The sequence below is a fragment of the Microtus pennsylvanicus genome, chromosome 18 (assembly GCF_037038515.1).
Source record: "Microtus pennsylvanicus isolate mMicPen1 chromosome 18, mMicPen1.hap1, whole genome shotgun sequence".
Lineage (NCBI taxonomy): Eukaryota > Metazoa > Chordata > Mammalia > Rodentia > Cricetidae > Microtus > Microtus pennsylvanicus.
In genome coordinates this window covers 42,184,828-42,200,264 of record NC_134596.1, presented here as the reverse complement: position 1 = coordinate 42,200,264, position 15,437 = coordinate 42,184,828, and the positions used below count along the sequence as shown (strand labels likewise).

The 15,437-nt window shown below is 52.3% G+C and overlaps 1 protein-coding gene and 1 long non-coding RNA gene across 2 annotated transcripts; one reads left to right on the top strand and one right to left on the bottom strand.

Annotated features, from left to right (window-relative positions):
* Nucleotides 1-8,091: 8,091 nt before the first annotated feature.
* LOC142837601 (uncharacterized) lies at nucleotides 8,092-9,261 on the bottom strand. The gene is made up of 2 exons (XR_012908295.1): nucleotides 9,120-9,261; nucleotides 8,092-8,450 (listed from the first exon to the last, which is right to left on the bottom strand). It is a non-coding gene; the product is annotated as an uncharacterized LOC142837601 (long non-coding RNA).
* A 1,010-nt stretch (nucleotides 9,262-10,271) lies between these two features.
* Nucleotides 10,272-13,106, top strand: Tpbgl (trophoblast glycoprotein like). Its single transcript, XM_075952906.1, has one exon. The coding sequence runs from the start codon at nucleotides 10,544-10,546 to the stop codon at nucleotides 11,696-11,698; it is 1,155 nt and encodes a 384-aa protein (XP_075809021.1). The 5' UTR covers nucleotides 10,272-10,543; the 3' UTR covers nucleotides 11,699-13,106.
* Nucleotides 13,107-15,437: the final 2,331 nt, after the last annotated feature.

Sequence of the window (15,437 nt, the reverse complement as noted above, 5' to 3'; positions counted from 1 at the left end):
GACTGCTGGGATTACAGGCATACCACGATTGCCACTCCCAGTTTCTGTTAGAAACAGAACTTTGTGCATGCAGGCAAGCACTCCACCAACTGAGCTCCCTCCCCAGCCTGTGGTGGTTGTGAAGACTAAGCTGCTCTGTTCACCAGTCTGGCCCTTGAAATGTCTGTCTTACTCCCCCACTGTTAGTCCAGGGTGCCCACAGATTCCCAGTGAAGTCAGCCTGCCCTCCTTCCTCCCTTAGCCATCCTCCCTCCCTCCCCTCTTCCTCTGAAGATCCAGCAGGGTCTGTGAGTAGCTGTGGAGCCCTGATTCAGCTGGGCCTCAGAATCCCATATCAGGTGGGCATGGGGGCCAAGCCCGGTATCAGGTCGTGTGAGGGTCAAGGAGCAGCTGAGCTCTGCTGCCAAATGCTTTCTTTCCAAAAGATCCTCGGCCCTCTGGCCTCCTTTTTCTTTCTTGCACGGCTAATTAGTGCCCATTGTGGGCTCCTTTTTAGCCTTTCCTTTTCTGAACTTCCAGTTGGCTCCTTTTCCTTCCCCTGCCCTCTGAGAATCAGGGCTGGGACACACTGGCTGAAACGAGCTAAAACAGGCCAGGGCCTGTGCTGAGTTGGAGGAGAGCTCCTTGCCCCAATGCATCACGGGGATTCTGAAGACTAGTAGAAGAAGGGGTTACCCCTCTGGGGAGCTCTTTTTCTGCCCTCTATCACCCACCTGTCATCCTGGGATGTCTGTTCTAAGCCCTGGAACATACAGGGCCCTGAGAATCAATAGAGCATCTTGGTGAATGGTGGCCAACACAAGGCAGGGGAGTTAGAAGAGGAACTATCATGAACCACCCAGTGATGGGGAAAGTATGATTTGCGTTGTGTGAACTAAGATCAGCAGTATGAAGGAGTACTGAGACACACCCTCACCATGACCACTGGGAAAGGATCCAGCTGGGGTGTGATTGAACTGGCCCTGCTAAGTAGAGGAGGGCTGTGGTGTCTGGACCCTGGGTAAGGCTACCACTGGCAAGGAAGCATGGGCCTATGGGAAGGGTATCTTCCCATAGGTCAGACTGACTCACAGAAGCTCAGAGCCTAATCTGAGAAAGATAAGCCAGGGCCAGGGCCAGTAGAAGGCTTCCTAGAGAGGGATGTCACTGGGAAGGTTGAGAGATCTTGTATCAGAGGTTTGGGAAGAACTAAAGGGGGTAATGCCAACGATTTAACAATCAGGAGCTCGGAGCCTGCCCAGTGCTCCGCATTCCTGGCTGGAGCTTGGGGAGCGGTGCTGGAGTCTCTCCGAGCCAAGGTGTCCTCACGCACCGCTGCCAGTTAGTGGGGAGACTGCCACATGTTCCCAGAACGCCTTCTCACCTGGAGCCGGAGCTGCCGCTAATGGCTTCCAGATGTGTCCTTGGGCCTCTGAGGGGAGACTTCCTAGAGGACACACCTGCTCCCCTGGTCACCTTCATCCACCGATCCCAGTGCATAGCCACAGTGTCCATCAGATGGCATCCCGTGTGGGACTCAGGAGGTCACATGAGAGTTGTCCTTTGGAATAACATGATATGGGAGTCCCCTCTTCCTAAAATAAGATGGCTGGATAGCCAGTCTTTCAAGGGAGCAAGATTACCATGGACAGTCTGTGCAACAAGTGAGGCGAGGCCTGTGGGGTTTTGGCCACGGCTTATTTCTGTCTATGTCTGTAAATCTTTCTGCTCATCATTTCTGAGGTCCATGTGTTTCCCTGCATTTCACAGCAAAGTTTTCCTTGTCCATAACGCAAATTCCATCTGTGTTTATTATCTAATAAATGTGACTCCAATATTGCCCCTCTTGCTTTATCTCTCAAAGGCCTAGACTTGAGTTTCTGTTCCTAGGTTACTTGCAGCCTGAATGAGGGTTGTCTGGCTCACACTGTTGTTGGGGTGGCTTGTACTCAAGAAGGAAGGAGGGCTGTGGCTGGTGAACTGCAAAGGCAGTGGGGGTGCCAGAAATTACAGTCGGTGAAAAGAAGCAGACCCCCAAGGCTATAGACACTGAGTCCGTCCCCCATTCTCCTTGGCCAGGCTTAGGCTTGAGTGTGGGTTCTTAGACCCGGGTTTATATTGACATTCAGTTAGGTATCATCACATTGACACATATCACGGCCATCACTACCATCGTTATCACCAAGACCATCATCAACCGTCACCCCTCCCCGTTTACATTACTATCAGCACTCCAACCATAATCACTGTTAACATTAACGCCATCCTTTCATTGTGAATATCAGACATTTTACAGACGCTTTTCAATAGCTCTTTCTTTCTTTTTTTCTCACCATCGAGGACCACAGTGTTTGAAGCTAATTAGGAGGACCATGTGTGCTGGATTAAATTGGGGAGGTGGTAGCTCATAAAATGAAAGAGAGACTTTATTTCTACTTTTCCTCTGCCTGTTATCTGATGTGGTGGCTACTGCTTTGTAGTAGGGAGGCTGTTTGTTTGTTTTTGGCTGCTCAGCAGCTCAGACCCAAAACTGTATTAATTGAATCACTGCTTGGCCCATTAGCTCTAGCTTCTTATTGGCTAGCTCTTACATATTATTTTTACCCATTTCTAGTAATCTGTGTATTGCCACATGGTTGTGGCTTACTGGGTAAAGTTTCAGCATCTGTCTCCGGTGGGGCTACATGGCTTCTCCCTGCTTCCAGTTTAATTTTCCCCACCTAGGTCTGTTCTACCCTATCAGGCCAAACCAGTTTCTTTATTCATTAGCCAATAAAAGCAACACACAGACAGAAGGAACCTCCCACACCACTGCTTTAGCGGCCATTTGGACAACATGAATAAGAACTATACCCCCAAGAAAGACAGAGTGGAAGGCTGGAAGAAGTGTGGATTTCTTGTAAAGCCAAGTGACTAATCAGACTCTAGACTCCTCCTTCTGGACTCCCTTCTGAGGAAAAAAAAAAGGGTAAACTTCTCTTCTGTAGCATTTAAAAGGCTGTTCTTGTAATTATATACAAATAACTGGACATAATCTTGATTATTATACGTCACCACCACCATCATTATTTTGCGTTGAACAGTCCAGGCAGGTAATCTCTCTAAGAAATCTGGGGAGAACACTAAGGTGTTGTAGGATTCCCACCATGAGGGTAACCATTTGAGGACAATCATTAGGAAAATCAGTGGTAGGAAATGATGGTGAGGATGATGGGAAAGGGATATTTTCTGCTGCTAGTGGAGATTGAAAATGGCACAGTTGCTATAGAAACAAGTATTGAGGTTCCTAAAAAACAACTAGGGGGCTGGAGAGATGGCTCAGAGGTTAAGAGCATTGCCTGCTCTTCCAGAGGTCCTGAGTTCAATTCCCAGCAACCACATGGTGGCTCACAACCATCTGTAATGAGATCTTGTGCCCTCTTCTGGCCTGCAGGCATACACACAGACAGAATATTGTATACATAATAAATAAATATTTTAAAAAACTAAGAAAAGAACTAATGCAATTCAGTTATAGCAGTCCTAGGGATTTACCCAAATGACTCTAAGTCAGAATATCGCAGATATATTCACACATTCATGCTTGCTGACATGCATTCACCACAGCCGAGAAATGGAACTAGCCTAGCTGTCCATCTACACATGAGTTAATAAAGAACATATAATACATACACACAATGATATTTATTCAACTATAAAGAAGAGTCAGTTATGACATTCACAAAAAAAAAATGGATGGAATTGAGGATCACTGTTAAGTAAAATAAGCCACACTCGAAATATACAAATATCACGATTATTTCTCAATTGTAAAATCTAGAGCTGTGTGTGTGTGTGTGTGTGTGTGTGTGTGTGTGTGTGTGTGTGTAAAAGAGAGGAGAGAGAGAGAAACAGAGATGGGGACAGAGATAGACAGAGAATGCACCTGAGTACAGGTGCCCAAGGAAGTCAGAGGCATTAGAATCCCCGGAGTTGGAGTTACAAGCAGTTTTGAACCATTGGGCATGGGTTCTGGGAACTGAACTCTAGTCTTATGCAAGAGCAGTACGTGCTCTTAAACTCTGAGCCATCCCTTCCAACCCCAAAATTCATATTTAAGCACACAAACAAAACTGGGCACAGTAGTATATACTTTTAACACTGAAACATGTGGATTCCAAGGTTCACCTATCATTAACTTATGACCTCTATGTACACACAAACACACATACACACACACACAATACCCATCACATGCATGTACACACACAACAGAAACAGAGCAATAATTGGCATGAAAGAATTCAGCACCGTGGACAGATCAATGGTCTTCATTGAGGGCCCCTAGGAAGGCCCTATAAGGTAAGGGTGTGAGGTGGTGGCTGTACTTGATCTATGTAAGTTCCAGAAAGCCCCACTTTGATCTCCTGAGACCAGAACAAGCAGGTCGACATGGGAAAACTTCCTAGGGATGGAGGATGCAGGGGATGGAGGAACAAGACTGTGACCGAATGCACACAATACTGAAGAATAAAGGAGCGTGAGGTGGGGAGGACTCTGTGCTGGAAGGGTCTGTGGGCTGACTGTTCTGTGAGAGGACAGGGCAGCAATGGGCGTAAGTTAAGAAAGAGGAGTTGGGGGACCCTTCTGCTAAGCTCTGCGTTAGTGGTCCCAGCTTCTGGTCCCATAACACTGATGCTGGTATTGTAGGGAACATATAAAATGTACCTGGGAATCTGTGCTTCTGATTCGCAGACTCTACATGGGGTGCTTTCTGCCATGTATATCACATCAAGGTTCAGTGGCTTAAAACCATCCCTCAGGGGTGGCTCACAACTCCACGAGTTAACAGTTAGAGCTTGGATCTTTCGTAGAGTGCTGCTGCAGTTGGGTTCAACAACGTCTAGGATCTGGTTGGTCTCGGGGGAGTCAGCTGAGATGGCTTGCTCTGGCTCCATCCTTGTGTCTTTACACATAGCAATTTCAGGGAAGCTAAAAAAAAAAAAGGCATCCTGGAAGTCTAAGCACTTACTAACCCCCTGCTTGCACCACAGTTGCCAGTGCGCCATTATCCCAAAGAAGTGATGTGGTCGAGCCAAATTCAGTGTGAGAAGGCACAGCGTGAAAGTATAGATCAGAGCGGTAGGATGCATTCAGGAACACTGGGATGGCCTCCCACAGCCTTGCTGTGGTTAATTCCCCACCATTCCTATTACCAACACCGCAAGAGCCTATTCCTGCTTCACAGACACCGTGACTCTATGGCTCCCCAGGGCTGTGGTTCTTAGAATTCGATGTTTTGATGTCAAGACTCCGTGGTTCTGAAAGTGGAAGACTATTACAGCCAAGGAAGAGCACAAGAGCCCAAGAGAAGGCTGAGGAAGTCATGCAAAAGAAAACCCTGCCTAGACTTCAGCCCCCAATTCTTTGTCTGGATCAGGCAAATGGTACCAGCAACACGCTTCGAGTTAGAAAACGTGGATATAGTTCCTGAGTCATGACTCATTTGAGATGACCCCACGGACAGCTTCAAAAGCAATTGTGTGTATGTATTTGGAGGGTATCTATACATGATGCTGACACTCCAAACACAGATTTTTTTTATTTGTGACTTTTTTTTTAAGTGCTGAAAGTGGACCCCAGGGCCTGATGTCTGCTAGGCAAGTGCTCTATCACTAAGCCACACTCCCAGCCACTCAGACATAGCTCTAACCCAGCCAGTGTTCTCTTGCAGCCAACAGTTATCGAGCCCTGTTTCCTGAGCGATGCAGAAGATCAACAAAGCCCGCTCATTTCCAATACTGGGAGCCTGGAGCCTGTGCAGCTCAGGATCAGGGGTTTGTTCCCGGTTCCTCCAGCTGCATCCACAGCTGCTGAGACCTTCCTTGAGTTTCAAGGAAGCCAAGATTCAAATGGACTCTTGCTCTTGGCCCTACTTTTATCTGCAAAACAGAGAAGAGAAGAGAAGAGAAGAGAAGAGAAGAGAACAGGGAAGGGATGGGGTAGGAAAAGAAGGGACTCAACTCTGCTGCTCCCTCTTCCCCACCCTCTCCTGCTTCTGAGCATCTGACTCAGTGGCATTCTGGGCCAACCACTGATTATGTTTCAGATTCAGAGACTGTGCCCCTTGGCTTCTCCTGGAAGAGTGATGGAGAAGCATGGTGTCTCTACAAGGGAAGGAGGCCCAGGGCAACACAACAAACTATGACAGCCCACCGCTACAGAGGAACCAGTGACAACCCACTAAAAACCCAGGGGAAGGACTGTGGCTTGCTCAGTCACACCCCGGCAGGAGACCAAAGCCAAAAGCTGTGGGCCCCCTGCCCTTTGCTAAATGTAAGTTTCTGATTCTAAATGGGATCTCAAGCTCAGCCCGAAACACCTTTGTAAGCCATCAGACCCAGTGCAGGAGAGTCAGGGAATATCTTTGTCAGCAGCTCATAAGGGGAGGGGGGGCAAGAGCACTTACACTTCCCCAGGACTCAGCCCACTCGTTTATATTAGCCTTTCCCCAGAGGTAGGCCACAGAGTGGAGGAGGGTATTAGATATCAGAGAGTTATTTAAAAGCCAATTCCCCACCCCTCCCAAGCAGAGTATGGTCTCTGCTGACTCAATAGAGAAAATGAATCTCGGGCCTATGGATTTTCCTGTGTCTCAAGGCAGTGTGGGAGGAGGGAGGCTGTGATGAGTGACGGAAGAGGGAGGCCCACAGTGAAGCTCCCCCTTCCCAGCCAGGGCAGCACAGAGATGCAAGAAAAGATGAGCTGGGTCTCCCACAATTATCATGCCATACTGCTGGGGTGCACCTCCATCTGCCTTAGAGAAAAATGGACAGAGAAACACCCGAAAGGGATCCCCCAACACACACACACACACAGAGAGAGAGAGAGAGAGAGAGAGAGAGAGAGAGAGAGAGAGAGAGAGAGAGAGAGAGAGAGCGCTTACAGTTGCTTTCACTGTATGACTAAGCAAGCTAAGGTCTTAACTGCCAAGCAGCCAAGTTCAAGGCCACATATGAAGGTGGAGGCACAGATATGAATGAGTTATGTACTATTTCTATGCCTAAATATCTAAAGAGTCTAGAACTAAGAAGCCCTTTGTCAATATACACTTTTTTTCTTCTGTTTCAGATAGGGAAGCTGAGGTTTGAAAACAGAGGGACTTCCCCAAGAGTTTGAGTGGTCTTCGAGCATCTCTAAGGGCAATGAGGAACTGGTGCTCACTGAGAAAAGGGATGGATGCCGTTGGGTGATCCCAGGGAAGTCACCAACCTCCCTGTGCTCCAGGTGCACAGGAGCATAGAAGAAGCAGGGTCTTTCCAAGGAGAAAAAAAAAGGCCAGAGAGAAGAGACCCAAGCACAGGAGGGACACCAGCTTGCAAGGCTCAGGAGGAATCCTGAGAGATCTAGTGGGATTAGAAACTCAAGAACAGAGACCCAAGCTAAGCATGCTGGCAATCCCCTTAAATCCTAGCACTTGAGAGGCAGAGACAAGCAGATCTTGACAGCCAATCTGGTCTTTGTAGGGAGTTTCAGATCAGCCATAGCGACATGGTGAGGCCCTGTCTCAAAACACAAACAAATGAACAAAATCCCGAGTCCTGGTCCAGGTGCATGGCTGCCAGTTTCTCTGCTTGGATGTGATGCAGTGTTCTTAGCTCAAGGAGAGTTGGAGAGGGTCAGCTCACCACCCAGAGGCTCCCAGTCACACTGCTGAGAGAGGAAGCCTGGGGTGCAGGGGACTGGTATTGCAAAGGAACTGTGGGAACCTGAGCTCCTGACCTGGCTGGAGTGGAAGAGAAGCGCTTAACCTTCCAGGTGAGGGTCTCCTGGTACAGTTATAGAGGAGGACCCTCACCTCGCTGGTCTCAAGCCAGAGACTTTCCGTGAAGGTTCTCTCCCTCATTCCTTCTCCGTGCTGAGCCCTGAGCTCTGCCTTGACAACAAAGGATTCAGTCTGATCTGGAGTCCCCACTACCGACAGATTAAAAGCCCAAGAATGCTCTTACACTCTGATCACTAAATGACAATTCCAGAAGAAGATGGCAAGCACAGCCAGGAGTTGCAAAGGCGATACCCGGTCAAGGAACAGACACTTGCATTGACTGAATCAGGGCACAAACAGCCTCAGCCTCAAGTGGACATACATTTATTAAAACACCTACTGTACACAACTCCCGGAGAGAGGGCTCTTCTTCCAGAGAACACAGAGAACATGGGTCCCCTTGCTCAATGGTTGTAGGTTCGTCTTAGGCTTCTCTTCCCCAAATGAAGGGTTCAGCACCAATTAATGAAGGCTGCCTGCTGCCCTGAAGCCCCTTTTCCTTGCAGGGGGAGCAGTGAGCAGCAACCAGAAGTCAGCTGCCATGAAAACCTGAGAGGGAGCACCGGCCTTGGCAGTGAGCTTCAATTTCTTAAGGGCTGAAGGGAGAAGGTCTCCATGCAGTACAGCCAAGGAGGCAGATGATTTTGGTCCCTCATTTTTGGAGCACCTGTGCCATGGGAGAAAACGGATCTGAGATCTCCAACGACCAAGAGCACAGCCCAGGGCTCCATCTGCATGTTTGCCCTTGCATGTGAGTCTGCAAGCTGCCTCCTCTGAGGCTGCAGTTGAAACCTGCTCCGGCCCAGCAAATATGCATTCAAGCACTTAGGTGTACTTCTGAGTCTATGGACATAAGCCATTTTGCCCTCCAAGCTACATTCCTATGTGATCAGGCACCGATGAGCCTGTGCAAGACCAATCTGTTTGAACTTTCTCTGTGCAAGTTGTGCAAGGCTACACATGCCCACGTAGATTTGTGAGACCACACATGGGCATGGGTAGGTCTGTGTGTGTAAAACCTGCCTTTCTGTGTAGAGGCACACACGGATGTATAAACTCATGTGACCAGGTACACAGACATATCTAACTCTAAATGTGAAAATTACTACTGTCATCTTCCAGTAACTGGGAGAGCCATCATAGAGACTGAGAGAGAGAGAGGACTGGGTCAACCTCCAGCATCATCAGCCTGGCCCTTGTTGTTGGTATTTGCTTGAGACCCAGACCACCGCAGGCTGTGCCTCTTAAATGGTTTCAATCTGCTGGTCGATCTGTTAAATACAACTTCAGGGAAAAAGTCAACCAAATATCCCCAGTTCAGGAGAAAAAGACTGACTGATTCTTTTGGAGAGGAGGAGAGGCTCCATCCCAACCAGCTCTGCCAAGCAAGATACTCGAATGGCCCGGAGATCAAATGTCAGCTTCTCCAACCTGAATAATTCATGCCAAGACCAGGAATGCTCCGGAGTCTGTCTCTTTAAATCAGATCTTGAGCTTCCCAGAGAGAGAGAGAGAGAGAGAGAGAGAGAGAGAGAGAGAGAGAGAGAGAACAAAAGTAAATAAGTAAAAAAAAAATCTAGAACAAAACAAGTCTATCAGCAGCTCAGCCCCCACCTCCGTCCTGGATGCTACCACACCCCCACCCCACCGTACAAAACCAGTTCCTGATTTCCCTACTTCTGGAGCCCTCTCCCCCAACCTGCACCCCCACTCAGTACTGACTGGTGGGGGAGTTTGGAGGGACAAAGCTGAACACCGTATCCTAAGGGTGCTCAGGTGCTGGAGCAGGTGGGAAAGCAAAGAGCTGAGTCTCTCCACCGACCAGTCCCTGAGTCTGAGAGGGGTTAGCCCGAAGGGTGGAACCAATGGGAGAGGTCCTGACAGAGGCTGCGCAGCCTGAGTTAGGGGTATGGGAAGTGTGGGGACAGGGGGTACTGTAGACTCCCCTCCGGCATGGGACAGAGTCGACAAAAGACTGACTGACGCACAGGACCTGCAGAGGTGAGGAAATGGCCGCACCTAAAGGAACTGGGATCGCAGAAGAGGCAGGCAAAGCTAGGTATTTTCCAGGCTCTCGCCCTTTGCACAGCTCCTTTCCTTGACTACAAGAAGAGTAACTTTCTCAGCCCACCCTCAGCCCCACCTCCTCTTCTAGGGGTAGCAGTTCTAAACGCCTCTCCCACCTTCGGTGGGTGCACAGACCCACCTGCCAGGTGAGCCCTCCGGGCCCCGCCCATACGTGCCAGGAGGGAGGAGGGAAAGAACCTGCCTAAACGTAGGGGGTGGGGAAAGAAGCAAGTCAGAGCTCGGGGAGCCAAACTTCTTAGCAGCTCGGGAACTAGAGAGCACAGTGGCCCTAAGCCTTGCTGCTCCGGAGCCTCCCACCCCGCCTCCCTCAGCGAGGAGGTGCAGAGACTCCGCCGGGGGTGGAGGAGGCGGCCCGGAGGCGGGGAGGGGGAGGCAAACCCTGCCCACTCGGCTCGGAGCCCAGAACGGCCGCGGAAGTCGGAGGCCGAGCGCAGGGCGACGAGGGCACCGGGGGCGGGGGTCTCCTGCCTGACCCCTATCGCCCCCCAGTCAGCAAAGTGGAGGCTTCTTGGACTTTACAAGCAGAAGAAACAGATCGGGACAGCCAGCCGCTCCGGGTCAAGGTCTAGCCTACCCCCACCCTCCCGTGCCACCCCCACCCCATCATCACCAAGCGCTCCCAACTCACTGGTGAGCGCGGCTGGCTGGGGGCTGGATGCGGGGACGGCCGCGATGGCCCCGTGCGCGGGACAGCGGGGGCTCTGGAGCCCGCTGCCGGGGCTGCTGCTCGTGGCAGCGGCGCTGAGCCGGCCCGCCGCGCCCTGTCCCTTCCAGTGCTACTGCTTCGGCAGCCCCCGGCTGCTGTTGCGCTGCGCGTCGGGCGCGGAGCTCCGGCAGCCGCCGCGGGACGTGCCGCCCGACGCGCGCAACCTCACCATCGTGGGAGCCAACCTGACAGTGCTGCGCGCGGCCGCCTTCGCGGGAGGAGACGAGGAGGCGACGGAGGGAGTGCGCTTGCCTCTCCTCACTGCGCTGCGCCTCACACACAACAACATCGAGGTAGTGGAGGACGGCGCCTTCGACGGGCTACCCAGTCTGGCGGCGCTCGACCTGAGCCACAACCCACTTCGCGCCCTGGGAGCCCGTGCCTTCCGCGGGCTGCCTGCGCTGCACTCGCTGCAGCTCAATCACGCGCTGGCGCGGGGCGGCCCCGGGATGCTGGATGCCCTGGACGCCGCGCTCACCCCGCTGGCAGAGCTGCGCCTGCTGGGCTTGGCGGGCAATGCGCTGAGTCGCCTGCCGCCCTCCGCGCTGCGCCTGCCTCGCCTGGAGCAGCTGGACGCGCGCGTCAACGCACTGACCGGCCTGGGCCCCGACGAGCTGCGCGCACTCGAGCGCGATGGCGACTTACCCGGGCCGCGCCTGCTGCTAGCGGACAACCCGCTGATCTGCGGGTGCACCTCGCGCCCCCTGCTGGCCTGGCTCCACAATGCTACCGAGCGCGTGCCCGACGCGCGCCGCCTGCGCTGCGCCTCCCCGCGCGCGCTGCTCGATCGGCCACTGGTGGACCTGGACGAGGCGCGGATGGGCTGCGCCGACGGCGATGCTAACGAGCGCGGGGAAGAGGTGGATGTCGCCGGCCCGGAGCTGGAAGCCTCTTACGTCTTCTTCGGCCTGGTGCTGGCACTCATCGGCCTCATCTTCCTCATGGTGCTCTACCTAAACCGCCGTGGCATCCAGCGCTGGATGCGCAACTTGCGCGAGGCCTGCAGGGACCAGATGGAAGGCTACCACTATCGCTATGAGCAGGATGCAGACCCGCGCCGCGCGCCCACTCCGGCTGCCCCCTCCGGTTCCCGGGCCACTTCCCCGGGTTCTGGTCTTTGAGCCTCACTTCCCTAATGGGAGGCTGTCCCTGTCAGCTGATAACTTTACTGGGACCACCCAGCCTTCCCCTGCCTGGCCTGAGCCCTGGAGATGACACACCAATGAGTTTGGATCTCTGAGACCTTTGGATCAATCGTAGCATCTCTCCCAACCCAAAACTCCAAGGTGTACTCGTTTTTTCCCCTGGCCTAAGAGCTTCCAGGTCAAAAACCCAGAGACGCCCCCATCTGTTTCCAAAAACAAACCCTTCCTGTCGGTCCTTCCTGGGCCATTGAAATCCCTTCACCCAAAGGTCTGTCCAAAGACCCCGCTCTTCCATTTGGAAATCTCTAGCGCTTTCTCCACCACACACGCGTTGAGCCAGACACCTTGGCTAGACTGCACTGACCCCTGTCCCCAGTTAGGAGCCCTCAGTCCTTTTCTCAGAGCTCCGGGGGTCTACATCCCTTCTGGTCTTATCGGAAGGTTTTTGTGGAGTTTGAGCCGTTTGTCCCACCCCAGAATTCTGAGCCCTCCATCTCGTAATCCACATCCAGAGGCTCTGTGGCTTAAGTGGCCTCCTCTAGAATGGCGTGCTTCATGTACTGATTCTAGCTCAAGCTCCTCCATTCCTTGGCCCTGCCTGGGTCTCAGCTCCAGCCCTGTCCCTCTCGAGCCAGGGACATGCCTTGGTGTAGAATCCATCCTTAACCTTTTCAACCGGGAATCGGATGTCCCAACGCTCAGTGTTTGTCCTCAGTCTCAAGCTCAGCTCTTCACCTCGGTCACTTCCGTGCCCTGGCCCAAGTCTTAGGCTTACCCATCACCGGCACTTTACCTGCCTCTGCCATTCTCTGATCCGGGTCCAGAGAGGAATCTCCCCCATCGTGGGGTGCTACCAACTGCCCTCCTAGAAGGAGGTTCTCCCATCCTGCGGGACAAGGGCAAGCACCCTATGGCGCATAGGCAAACCCTGGTGAGGAAGAGAGCATGTGGGGTGTGCAGGGCCTCCAAACCAGGGTTACTGGTCCATCTGGGAAAGAGAGGCTGGGAGCTGCTATCTGTCTAGTTTGTCTGCACTCTCTCTCACCCCTGTGGTCCTCCCCTGGGAACTCCTCGCTACCACCTCTCATGCCTTCTGGAGGAGGATAGAGTCTGACTTCTTGTCTCAGTCACAAGCCTTCCTGGGTCAAGGTCATGGCCTCAGCGCCCTGCCTTCTGCATGATCCCAAAGCACAATGGTGAGTGAGGAGGGGCCGCCTCCCTGCTGCCGCTCACCCTAAGTCAGGCAGAATGGCAGGCCCGTGCTGCCTCTGCACAGGAAGTCTTCCTCCTCTGTGTATTGGCTTGAGGCCCGCCTTCCCACCCTCAACTGAGAAATCTGGACCTCCCTTGGGCTGTTTTCTATAAAGTCTGCAATAATCTCCGATACTCTCTGCTCTTGTAAGTGGTACTGTGTCTTTCCTACTGACCTTGGGGCCTTGGTGGCAGTGAGAGGTGGCAAGGGGGCATTTGAGGCCATGTCCCTTGTGTGTTCTCTGGAGCTGTGGGGGGGGGGATGGACTGTGGGTTCACAGAGCAAGATTGAGGCTAGATACGTGGAGGGACTTTCCACCACTCTCCAACCCCCCCCCCCGCTTTCTAATGGTCTGAAATGGGCTTATCCTCAACCAGCAATGAATTCTACACTTTTTTACACTCCCTGTCCTTTGGGGTGGGGGCCTGGAAGGAAATATGTTTAGATTGACTAATCTTGCCTGGGATGAGCCTCTTAGGAAAGAGGCCAGCTACAGAGGAGAGGCAGTTTACTGAGGCAAATTTGTCTGAGGGGCCATTGGCTGCTCCAGGCCCATCTGCCTGCTAGCCTTTTTGCCTAGGGAGCACTGGGTGTACAAAAGGAGGAGAAACAGCAGCCTAGAGGGGGTGGGGCAGAGTGACCCCCGCTTTATAAAGGCGGTGGGAAGCAGGTGGGCCCCAGGCTGGAAGAAGTGGCTCATCTCTTATTTCAGGATTCCCAGAGTTGTTTACTTAGGTTCTCAAAGCCCTGGAATCATGGGCAGAAGTCTAAAATTCCAGCATGTATTTAAAAAAGTTCAGAGCCACGTGTTTCTAGAATGTGTGGCTTCTAAACATTGAAAAGGTCATCCTGGTGCCGCGGGAAGCCTCTGTTGTCTTGGCGGTACACAGCGCACTTCCTTCTTGTCTTCTAGTGGATGCTGTATCCATCCTCCCAGCCGTTTTCCATGGACATCTGTCAGGGACCTTCAGTGTGTGCTCTGGGCGTCCTCTAGAAAAGAATAGTGATGTTCTTGTCCAGGTTAGGGAACCACCTCTCAACAGATCACCTCGGTGCTAAAAGTGTACCGTAACTGCAGTAAATCCTGGCAGATAAAGGGTGCTGTTGGCTGTGGGTGCATTATCGGCAAAGCAATTGAACCTTTTACATGGTGCCACTTTGGATACTCTGCTAAGAACTTAGTTTTCCTGAGCCATGGAATAGCAACAGATATTTTAAAAGTCAATTGAAGGCCTGTTGTATATGATGCAAGGCTTTGACTTCATGTTGTTGATGGACTCCATCAGAAGCCAGCTCCTGGTCATGCCAGCCCATGTCCCCAGCCTTTGTCCTCTGCAGGTCTAGCCTCACACTTAGCCTGTGCTGGACACAGCTCTGCCAGTCCTAAGGAGCCTAAGGACCGGGAGCCCCAGACCCAGCCTAAAGGGACTTTGTAGATGAAGTAGCATTTGAGCTGAGTTGGGGTTTGTACTGTTTTGTTTTGTGATGCCAAGAAGGTCAAATCCAGATCCTTGCACAGGCTAGGCAATCACTGTACCACTGAGCTACACCCACAAGCCCTTGGTTTGTGTTTTCTCTGGTTGGTTTTGATACAGGATCTTGCTGTGTGGCCTAAACTGGCTTTGGACTTAAGACCCTCAATTCTCAGCCTCCTTAGTTCTGTGCCTCCAGGAATGAGCCACCCTGACTCCCCATACCATCCACTCAGTCCAAAGCCTCTCCCAGGAGCTGCTACAAATAAGGGGTGGGGAGAGGCCCGGAGGATGGGGCAGCAGGGACAGAGTGGCAGGGGCAAAGTTATCTCTGGATGTCTCCTTAGAGAGCAGGTAGGGCAGTGAGCAGGTGACGGCAGGTAAGTGTGGGTGGAATTGTCAAGACTGTGGTAGACAAGAACCCTGTGAGCACTCAGAGAGATGGACAGACTTCCCAGGTTTCTGTGACCCCATAAAAGGTTCAAAATTGCCAAACTTCTCTGGGAACCTCTGGTGTTGGTGACCCTGAGACCATCCTTGCTCCTCAGATCTAGAGTGAGAGCCGATGAGGGCCTGGCTTGAGCCTGAGGACCGAGTTCGAATCTGACTAAGCACCTGTCTTCCCAGGCCATCTGAACCCTTGAAAGTCCTGTGTGCTGGGGAATGCTGCCGAGTAGGTCTCCACCTTTCTAGCGCAGGCTGGCACTGTCCCCTAGAGTTCCCTGTCTCTCTGCAGCTCTGTCTTTCTTCCATTCAGGCTGTGACCTCTGCAGACACTGCCTCCGACTGAAGGTCTTCTCCATCTTCATTAAGTCGGCCTGGCAGATGCTCGGCCCTAATTTACTGGCATGGCCTTTCCTAGGCTGAGAGAAGCGAGGAGGGCAGTTAATAACGCTGCTCCACAACCTCACCCCACCTCGTGCGCCCTCTCACTTCCCTCAGCATCCTGCGGGGGCAGCTTTTCCGGGGATTGAAGATAGAAGATGCTCAA

Bases quoted from the DNA above. Each gene is read 5' to 3' on its own strand.
- Tpbgl (XM_075952906.1), top strand. From the start codon at position 10,544: ATGGCCCCGTGCGCGGGACAGCGGGGGCTCTGGAGCCCGCTGCCGGGG.